This window comes from Lygodium microphyllum, chromosome 3, assembly GCF_053477565.2.
Source record: "Lygodium microphyllum isolate KBCC chromosome 3, Lygodium_microphyllum_v1.1.10, whole genome shotgun sequence".
Classification (NCBI taxonomy): Eukaryota; Viridiplantae; Streptophyta; class Polypodiopsida; order Schizaeales; family Lygodiaceae; genus Lygodium; species Lygodium microphyllum.
The window spans coordinates 117278339-117288841 of NC_141137.1; the positions used below are offsets into that span (position 1 = coordinate 117278339).

General features: G+C 39.5%; 1 protein-coding gene across 5 annotated transcripts in view; it reads right to left on the bottom strand.

Annotated features, from left to right (window-relative positions):
- The window catches only part of LOC148038799 (protein EARLY STARVATION 1, chloroplastic-like), a 38934-nt gene extending 29290 nt beyond the window's left edge, over positions 1 to 9644 (bottom strand). The window contains exons 1-5 of one of the 5 annotated variants that reach the window (XM_087674654.1): positions 9386 to 9644; positions 8417 to 8559; positions 7968 to 8059; positions 7625 to 7818; positions 7499 to 7538 (exon numbers count right to left, since the gene is read on the bottom strand). In XM_087674654.1, coding sequence (XP_087530780.1) covers positions 7499 to 7538; positions 7625 to 7818; positions 7968 to 8059; positions 8417 to 8559; positions 9386 to 9430 — 514 coding nt within the window. In that variant the 5' untranslated portion in view covers positions 9431 to 9644. The other 4 variants (XM_087674651.1, XM_087674653.1, XM_087674650.1 and 1 more) reach the window with 4 other exon arrangements.
- Between the last annotated feature and the right edge of the window lie 859 nt (positions 9645 to 10503).

Here is a 10503-nt window from a genome sequence, read left to right on the forward strand (position 1 = left end):
AATGTGGGTGAAAGTGGACATCCTTGTTTCACTTCTATGGTACTATCAATCCTCTCTGATAGCCCCCCAAGTGCCCATACATGACCTATCACTGCCTCATATAATGCATAAACACCCCATCGTATACCCTCTGGTACTCCGATGTCCTGCAATCTCTGCATGATGCGTATACGAGGCACTGTATCAAAAGCTTTGCGAAAGTCTACAAAGCAACAATAGATCCTCTTGTCTCAGGCTCAATCCTCCTCAATAATGGCTCTAAGTGTGAGAATAAGGTCCAGCGTGGTATATCATCGTCTGAAACCTGCATGTCCTTGTGCTCTCTTGCCTTGCATTTCAGCCCACTCACTGAGTTCATGCTCCAATATAGATCCATATATCTTGGCCAAAATATGACCGATCATGATAGTCTTGTAGTTGCTAGGAATTAGGGGATCACCACTTTTAAATAGCGGAATTATAGTGTTGTCTGACCAACTCATAGGGAAACCTTCACATACTGCTCTATTGAACATATGTGCAAATATGGGTGCTAATATATCACAAGCATGTGAGAAATGTTCTGGTACTAGTCCATCCTCATCCTGTGCCCTCCCATTTTGTAATCTATAAATTGCATCCTAACCATTTTCCATGTGAAGAAAGACCACTATGTTGGCCTACAAGCCTGTGGGGGCTGCATAGATGGCTGTCCGGCAGGTCATACAGCTGTCTCCCATAGTCAAGCCAAGCATCTCGTGATGTAATTTGTATGGTAGGCTGTCTTTCATGAAACATCTTCCATGCGCTCTTGCTATCCCGCCCCCAAAAATAGCTAATATATCTTTCCTTCTGCTTTCGCTAAGTAGTCTCATTTCTTCTTCCGCACAAGGCATTTGAAGAACGCCTTTGCTTGGCAATGTGTCTGAGTGCCTAGCTCCACTTCTCTCTGTAAGCGAGCTTAGGTGACTCTACACTCATCATCATACCAACTATTTTGGGGAGCAGTAGATCGTGTGGGTCTACATCGGGGCAAGGTGTGTGGAAATGCATACATGGCTGATCCATGTATGGCCTCTGCTAAATCCCTTGTACATTCTTCCAACGATCTACTCAAGTCCAATGTATGTAAACTGGTCTGCAAAGAACCACTGTAGATGTGTAAGATGTCTTTTGTAAAATAGTATTTGGGATGTTTAGGGAGGTATGGTGTTTCATGTTTCATATGTACACAAGAAAGCATTAATGTCAAAATAGCATGATCTGCTGCTATGCCAATTGGTCTCTTAGATATCTTAAAGTTTTGGATGTCTGGTATCAATGCTAGTGAGCCTATCAAGTAGTCCACAGTACTTGCCCCTCCTTTGTGATTCCAACATGTCAAATTATCAGATCTTGGCCATTGTGGCAGACCATTAAAGATTGCTAGTCTATGTGCACTTCCCAAAGTCAATAGGTGTGTCCCATAGGTACTCACTTATTTATCATGGGCTCTCCTACGTAGGCCTGTTTCATCTATGTCGATCTCTTTGAACATGGCATTATCATGCATATTAAAAAAGGGGAAGACAAAGAAAAGGATAAGGACAAGGGCAAGGGAAAAGAAAAACAAATCCATGTAGTGCAGACCTTAGAATTAAAGGGGCATGAAAGGTATAAATCTTTAGAGGTCTTGCACATGGATGTACAACACAAGTGTTGTATGTCAACTTCTATGTGGCAGCCTACCTTTGGCCCACATAATTTAGTTAGAGTACATGGATTGATAGCTGGAAAGAGGGTTAGAGTCATGATTGATGACTCTGCTACACATAATTTTATAAATTATGCACTTGTTAAAAAATTGAAACTTCCCCAACAAAAGAGCGGGCATCAATATGTTGTTCGTATGATGCAAGGTCAAGATAATAAAATATGGGATACAATGGTATCCAATTTGGAAATTGAGATTCAAGGATATAAAGATAAACTTGATTTCCAAATTATGAACATGGAAAGAGCCGATATTGCTCTAGGGAGGGAGTGGCTATGGGGATTGGAACCATCCTTAAAACGTAGTTATCATCATAATACACTGGAATTTGAAAGGGATGGTAAGACTTTTGTCATTCAAGGTGAACATGAAGTATCTGATAATCCTTTGTTGTGTTCCACTGAGGTTCAGAAGCTGATAAAGAAGAAAGCTTGTGAGGTATATATGTTATGATCTCTTCCTGTACAAAATACTTTTACTTTTTGTAATATTAAACAATAATTTTTTTAATGTAAATAATGAATTAAGTAGTTTGTTAGATGACTTTAAAGATGTGTTTCCTTCTGATTTACCAAGTGGCCTTCCACCAGATAGGGGTAGTATAAATCACCCAATTGACACAAATAAGGATACTCACCCTATTTCTAAACCACCTTATAAGTTAAGTGAAACGCAGCACCAAGAAGTTGAAAGACAAATTAAGGATTACCTTGATAAAGGGTTTATATAACCCAGTAATTCACCTTGGGCTTCGCCAATTTTATTAGTAAAGAAAAAAGATGGTTCTATGCGACTTTGTGTTGATTATAGAGCACTTAATAAAATAACGGTGAAGAATAAATTTCCTATGCCCAGAATGGAAGATCTTTTTGATCAATTACAAGGGGCAAAATTCTTCACAAAGATAGATTTAAGATCAGGCTATCACCAAGTAAAATTAAGGCACAAGATGTTCCTAAGACAACATTTCATACTAGATACGGGCATTATGATTTCTTGGTGATGCCTTTTGGCCTCACTAATGCATCAGTTACCTTTATGAAGCTGATGAATAGTGTCTTACCGCCCTATCTAGGACATTTTGTAGTAGTCTTCTTCGATGATATCTTGATCTTTAGTAAATCAAAAGAAGAACATTTGGAACACTTACAATTGGTATTCCAACTGTTAAGAACACATTCCCTTTATGCGAAGAAAACTAAATGTGAATTTTTCGCAAAAGAGGTCAAATATTTGGGGCATATTATCTCGAAAGAGGGAATCAAGATGGATCCAGAAAAAGTAAGGGCAATTATTGAATGGCCATCTCCAAGGAACCTGGAAGAGCTGCAGATCTTCCTAGGTTTATCTGGATTTTATCGTAGATTCATTCGAGATTATGCCAAAATAGCTGTTCCAATGACAGACCAACTTAAAGGGAAAGGAAAGAGCTTTAATTGGGGAACAGACCAAAATGAAAGTTTTCAAAAACTTAAGGTAGCTATTGCTACAGCTCCAGTATTATTAATTGTGGATCCCAATAAACCATTTGTGGTTGAAGCCGATGCTAGTGATAAGGCGATAGACGCGGTCTTATTACAAGAAGGTCGACCAGTTGCTTTTGAAAGCAAGAAATTAGATCGTGCAAAACAGAATTATTCTGTTTATGAGAGGGAGCTCTATGCAATAATACATGCAATGAAGAAATGGAGGCACTATCTGTACGATGCCAAACTTTTGATTTTATCGGACCATGAAAGCATTAAGTGGCTTAATGATCAACCGGATTTACACGGGCATAAAGCCAGATGGGCCGAACTCCTCCAAGAGTTCGACTATGAGATAAGATATAGAAAAGGAAAGTATAATATAGTAGCTGATGCACTCAGCAGAATGCCCATCATAAATGAATTGAGTTTTACTCAGTTCACTTCCGACTTGCTTGAATCTTTAAAAGGGAAATGCCAGGTTGATCCGGCATATTCCAATATATGGGAAGCAATAAGAAATAGGGATCCAAATGAAAGTGCTTCTACTGAGGAAGGAATATCTGAAGATGTTCAACAAGGAAATGGAGCATCAGGGGTTGCTCAAACCGGATTCAAGTGGAAGAATTTTACCATTGATAATGGTTATTTACTCTACAAGGGTAGGGTATGTGTCTCGAAAGATATAGAAATTAGGCGCCAGATACTCTTTGAGTGTCATGATACCCCTAGCGCGGGACATCCAGGAGTTAATAAGACTTATTAACTCCTGGACTTATAGTCTTATTAAAAGGCAGTTCTATTGGCCTGGAATGAATAAGGACGTCCTTGACTATGTGGTCAAATGTAATAAATGCCAGGTTAATAAAGCTGAAAGATTGAAAATGAGAGGACTTCTCCATCCACTAGAGATTCCTTCAGGAAAATGGGAGAGTATCTCCATGGATTTTATTGTTGCATTACCCAAAACACAGAGGGGGCACGACTCTGTGTGGGTGATTGTGGATAGGTTAACCAAAATGGCTAGGTTCATTCCAACTTCAACTGATGTTAAAACACCAGAATTGGCTAGATTGTTCGTAGAGAACATATACCGATTGTATGGCCTTCCGGCAAATATAGTTTCTGATCGGGATAGAAAATTTGATAGTCAATTTTGGCGTGCGGTATTTAGGAAGTTGGATACTAAACTTAGTATGAGTACGGCGGATCACCCGCAAACTGATGGGCAAACTGAAAGGATTAACCAAATCCTTGAAGATATGCTTAGGGCATATGCAAGTAAAAGGCAAACTAATTGGGAAGAGTATCTACCGATAGCAGAGTTTGCATATAATAGTGCCAAGCACTCTTCCACTGGATATAGTGCATTTATGTTAATGTATGGGTTTCAGCCCAGAGCTCCTGCATAGGAAAAGGTTCAGGCAGCCAAGGATTTTTTGGAGGATATGAATAATATGTTAAAATTTGCTCAAGAAAATATTAAAAAAGCTCAAAATCGAGCTAGAGCATATGCAGATCCTCACCAAAGAGACATCTCCTTTGAAGAAGGAGAATTGGTCTATCTTAAGGTGCCTGAACAAACCAAAACCATGAAAACAGAACAATGTCCAAAGCTTTCACCCAGGTATTGTGGTCCTTTCACAATACTTAAAAAGGTGGGAGAACTGGCTTACAAGCTCCGACTACCTGCTGTTAGTAAAATACATCCAGTTTTTCATGTAAGTAAGTTAAGGAAGAAGCTGGGTGATTTGGATAATCTAATCTTAAATGATAATATTGAGGAGCTATTTAATGACCAATCTAATCCATATGAACCAGAAAGAATATTAAATGTTCGTAACAGACGAACAAGGAATACTATTTATCAAGAATGTTTGGTTAAGTGGAAAGATTGCTCAGAAGAAAGCTCAACATGGGAGCGAGTAAGTACCCTAAGAAAAAGGTTTCCCAATTTACAGTTAGACCTTCCAAGTATCGTTTTCGAGGACGAAACCGATTCTTAAGGGGAAGGAAATGTTATATTAATAAGGTAAATTACGGGAAACAGGCACGGGGGATGACCGTCCGGGGGCCTTGGGCGCCCGAACGGGGTTTAGGGGGAGCCTAGAATTAAAGAGAGTCCAGGAATAGTAGGACTCACCAACAAGTAACGGCTGGCAATCGGATTACGATGAAAGTTGCTAGCAATAACTAGGCAAGGCTGGGAGGAAAAAAGGAATCTCGTGCCCTTGGAGTGTCGGACTGTATTCCTCTAGAATTTTGCTTCATCTTTCAGTCGCTTAACAATAATACATCTTTGTCCTTCATCTCTCTCTAGCTTCTCCTATCCTTTCATGGCTTCCAGCCATCTCTCTTCTTCTTTCCAGTCTTACTATCTCATATTCTAGTATTTCTCTCTCCTCGTCACTCTCTTCTCTTTCTTCTGCAGTCTTCTCTCTCCTCTTTCTTTCTCTCCAATTCACTTCTTAACACATACATTTATGTTTAATAGAAACCTGCATAGGAGGCAAATCATAAACCTATTTTGTTGTTGTAAGCAAACCCAAGAAGAGAAATTCAAAAGCATACCATTACACAATGTCACAAAATGAAACAAAAATAAAAGTAGGCATGCAATTTTCATGTGTAGCGCTACTCTGCTCATGTAGATCAAGCTTGTAAAGGCCATGAAACAAAGTACCAAAGCACAAACGAATTAGAATCTTGTCTATCATACATAGAGCAACGGTGCCAACCTGGCTACATGAATGTATAAAGTACTTAGTACACTAGGTCCTTATTATGAGGGCCTGTCTCACAACATGATTTTTCCCACAAGACTTCTTGGGGAAAGATGTGGAGAGAGGCAAATCTCTATACAAGGATCCAGGGAGATGACCCCTCCTAGCCCAAAGGACCATTACACTAAATATCATGCATGATTCATAGACCTACCGAATATATATTTGGTGGTCAGTTTTGGTCGTATGCTCAAAAAAGCATGCATGCAACACTATATTTAGCATATCAATTTGTGGCTTATTTCACAAGCTTCAGCTATGATTTTCTGTAAGCACAGCCTTTGCTCTCTCCTATTTCATGTATGCTATCGAAGTTCCCTAATAGAAGCACGCAGCTAGGAAGCATTGGCTATATATTGTAGTAATCTGCAATAATCAAAGTTTTTGATTCTCCATACTCTATTCGTCCCTTGCTTGCAAATTTATTGTACTCTACTATGTTCTTTTTTCTTATAGTTCCTTTATTACTACATGTGCCAAAAGAAGAATTGTCCCTCCTATTAGCATAGATGTGGTGTTTCAGATGGGATTACATTCTTATGGAGCCAAGGAATGCTTACTTTTGACAATCAACAGTACCTCTAGAGTAAATGGTGTTCTCATGCCTCAAGGTCCAATTGTGACTTCCCTTCAAGCTTAGAGGATGTGTGCTTTAGGCAATCATTCTAATGCCTTATGGAGATTGATGATTGAGCTATTTCAGCTAGTACATCTCCTTAGCACAGAGTATAGATTGGAGCAATGGAGAATTGCCACCTTATTTAGAAGATTTCTGTACCAATCCCTTTCTAACATCTTGTTACTCAAGGACTGATAGTCTGCAGTATGATGTATTTCATCAGTGTTTTTCAGTTTTTTTAGGGCTTCACTGAAGCTGAATAATTCACCATTTTGTACATTGACATTTGATACCATATATCCCCTCCCCCTCAACAAAAAAAAGTGTGTGCATGTATGTGTGCTTTGATCATGAATCGTCCATAAGATAAGAGCTATTTGTCGCAGCCTTGAATGGCCTAGGTTGTACAATGTACGGACATGTGGTTCATGCAAACATCAAGGGTCTAAAAAACATGGGAATTTTTTAAAATCCCTCTTTGTTTTGAGTCATGTAAACATTACCCCTTGTACCACCCTCAGTTAAACTCTCTCGTATCTTTTGCTTGACACTTTCTCATCAACATTTATCAGTGCCAATCTCAAAAATGCAGGACCAATTGGACATTGATGGTGATAGCACATTACTTGTTTCAATGCCTTTTTGAAACTTTGCACACTATACCTGAACCCAAAGACAGCACATTACTTGTTTCAATGCCTTTTTGAAACTTTGCACACTATACCTGAACACAAAGACATATAGCTATACAAACTAGATTAAAACAAACTCTTCTGCAAAACAGTGAAAGACTTGCGGATGTTTCTGCTTGAGGAAGCCCATCTAGCATTTTGATGTGATTAAGCAGCATTTAAAACCCCTAAGGTGGCTAAGAGCATATGATGTATTTACAACTTACCCAACTCCTTGTATCCTGTCCAGTCGCTTTTCTCCCACCACTGCCACACATGTAATATTTCACGTCTAAAGGCTGGTAATGAGACATTAAATCAGAATCGAAACTTCAAAAAAAAATTCTACATACAGCTTCTTTCCATTCTGAAGAGCCATCTGCACTACGCCCACCCATGACTGTCCAACGACATCTGTAGCCATTCTCGCCAAGGTCTTCCCCACTTTCTCTATACCAAGTACTGCCATCCTCACTCACTCCAGATTCGTTAACTTTCTCATTCTTCAGAATAATTCCCCATTCCTTTTCACTGGCAATCCCAGTATCTGATACAGATCATCCATAATCAGTCAGAAATAAATCATATTTCCAAACGATAAAAAGTGATCTAAAACTTATTCACATCATTGTCACACTAATAAATCACATGCAAGGTCGCAAGTACAGCTTGTAGCCTTGTGCAAGTATTACACACCCCTTTTTGGTGGAGTGTCACGAGATTGGGGGATGCAATTCCTCTGTGTTCGACGAGGCTGAAGCTCTTCTTGCTCTGAAACCCTCCAGATCCTTGAAACAGCAGCAAACACAATGGAGTTTTAATCCAAACAGTTTCCAAAACTGAAGTGATAAATCATCGTATAAAATTCACCTGAGAACTAACATACTAAAAACCATCAGCAAGGAATCCACAACATCCTATGACATCTCACATCAGTCCGTATCACTCAATAACATTAAATAGCATGTTCACATTATTGTAAAAAACATGTCAGCAATATAAAGTGCCATCTTTTCCATTCATCCTAATTTCTTCATCCGATCCATCATCAAAATATGACTCTTTTGTTTCTATTTCCAAGTTTCATGTCATCACTAGATTTTATTGAAAATCCAAAACACGCCCTTTCTTTTGAAGGGACATACCTTCGTGATGTCAAGGGCTGAGATTGTATGGCATTGATCCTGAAATCTTTCCTTTTTCTACAACCCAGCCTCAAGGGTGTCGGTGCAGAGATAAGATCATCGATTTCTATCTCTGAGCATGTGAATTCGAGCATCCACTGGTCCTGTGCGTCGGCAGGCAAAAAATGCACCCCTTCTGAGAAGGATGCGGATTTTTTAAAAGCTTTCCGAGACTTGGCAACAGAGCAAGAACAGTTAGATGATCCAAACACTGAAAAGAAATTCCCCTGAGTCAAAGGCGGAGCCTTGAGGTTGAGGCTCCCATTCATGGTGTTGCTCTTTCTTTTAATGTGCGCCCAGATGCCAAACAAGTGGTGAATTTTGGTACAAACCGTGGTTGCAAACCTTGCTCCACATAGAAGCTGACAATGGGTATGACATTACACTCACCGACTGTGAGAGCGCGCACACAAAAAAAAAAACAAAAACAAAAACAAAGAGCTCAATTGTCAATGATAGAGGACAACCCAACACTCACAACGTTGTTCTGGGACAAGCCCAACATAGAAAAAAAATGATCTTCTTCGAGTACCCAATTATTGGATTAACCCAAAACAGATATGTTCCAACAACCAAAATGTCCTTTTTGGACATCACAAAATAGAAGCCAAAAGAGAGAGAGTGAGAGAGAGAAATGTGACTACAATAAAGAGGTGCAGGGGAAACCAAGACTGCCCACAACCGGAAACAGAGTAAACGTATTGAAATTTGGTAACAGAGCCAACACGTTGAAATTTGGAACAGAGCATACATACATTTAAGGGATTTTAGCAAACGGAAGGATCGAGATGCATGCCTGGCAGTGAGAGGACCTGGTGACAAGCAGTGTAGCAAAAGGCCTTTGCCAAAAGGAGAGCTGTTGCTTTAATAGCAGAGTGAAGCAAGGCAAAATTTGCAATGTGTGCATCAGGGGTTAGCAGAGAAAAGTACCGCCCAAAAGCACTCCAGCTCAGCTTTCCTCAGCCCACGTGGCATCTCCAGCTTCGCTGCTCAGACCACCACGGGGCCCACTGTCAACGTGGCAAAGGGGCTGCCTACATGGCAGGAGACCTTGGAGACTGACCCCCAGAACGGATGCTCAAAAGCAAAGGAAAAGACAGAGGCCAAAACGAAGAACACCACAGGCACAGAGAGAGAGAGAGAGAGGGGAAGACAGGGCAGCGACAGAATAAGGAAATGTGGTCCAAGAATTTGGAATGCTGCCGTGGAAATGGGTTCTTGTGAGTCATTCATCCATCCATGCAAGCATGTGAGTCAGTGAGACTTGGAAACCCAAGGTCCATCCTTGTGAACATGTTGAATTTTGAGATGGGGTCCTCTCTAGAACCCCATGAGAGCTTTAATAATATGAAAAGATAGCCATGTTAATAACTTTTTCAAGATTTTCACTCAAGTTGAGGCGTTCATCACTCATTACAAGAGAAGATGATGCAATTAGGAAGCTCTTTTATTCTAACCAGCAAATCGCTAGACCACTTCCCGACAACTTCACTTGACAATCCATTTCTTTTTTTTTTTTCTCCTCTTTTATTTTTCTCTCTCTCTTTTTCTCTCTATATTTTTTTAAGTTTATTTTCTCTCATCTCATTGTTCTCTCTCTCTCTCTTTTCCTTTTTTTTCTCTCTCTCTTCATTCTCTCTTTAAATTTCTCTCTCCCCCCTCTCTCCTCTATTTTCCTTCTATCTCTCCTCTTTTTTCTTTTATTACTCTCTCTTTTGAATTTATATATATGTATGTATGTATATATATATATATATATATATATATATATATATATATATATAGTTGTTCTTTTTCTTATCTCTCTCTCTCTCTTCCCTCTTTTCTTTCTACTTTTTATTTTAGTTTATTTCCTATCATCTCCTTACTCTCTCTCTCTCTCTCTCTCATCAAACGTAAAACTCTCCCCCCCTCTCTCTCCTCCCTCTCTCTCCTCTCTCTCTCTCTCTCATCAAACGTAAAACTCTCCCCCCTCTCTCTCTCTCTCTTCCTTCTCTCTCTCTCCTCATTCTCTCTTTAAATCTTTTTATTCTCTCTCTCTTTTAAAT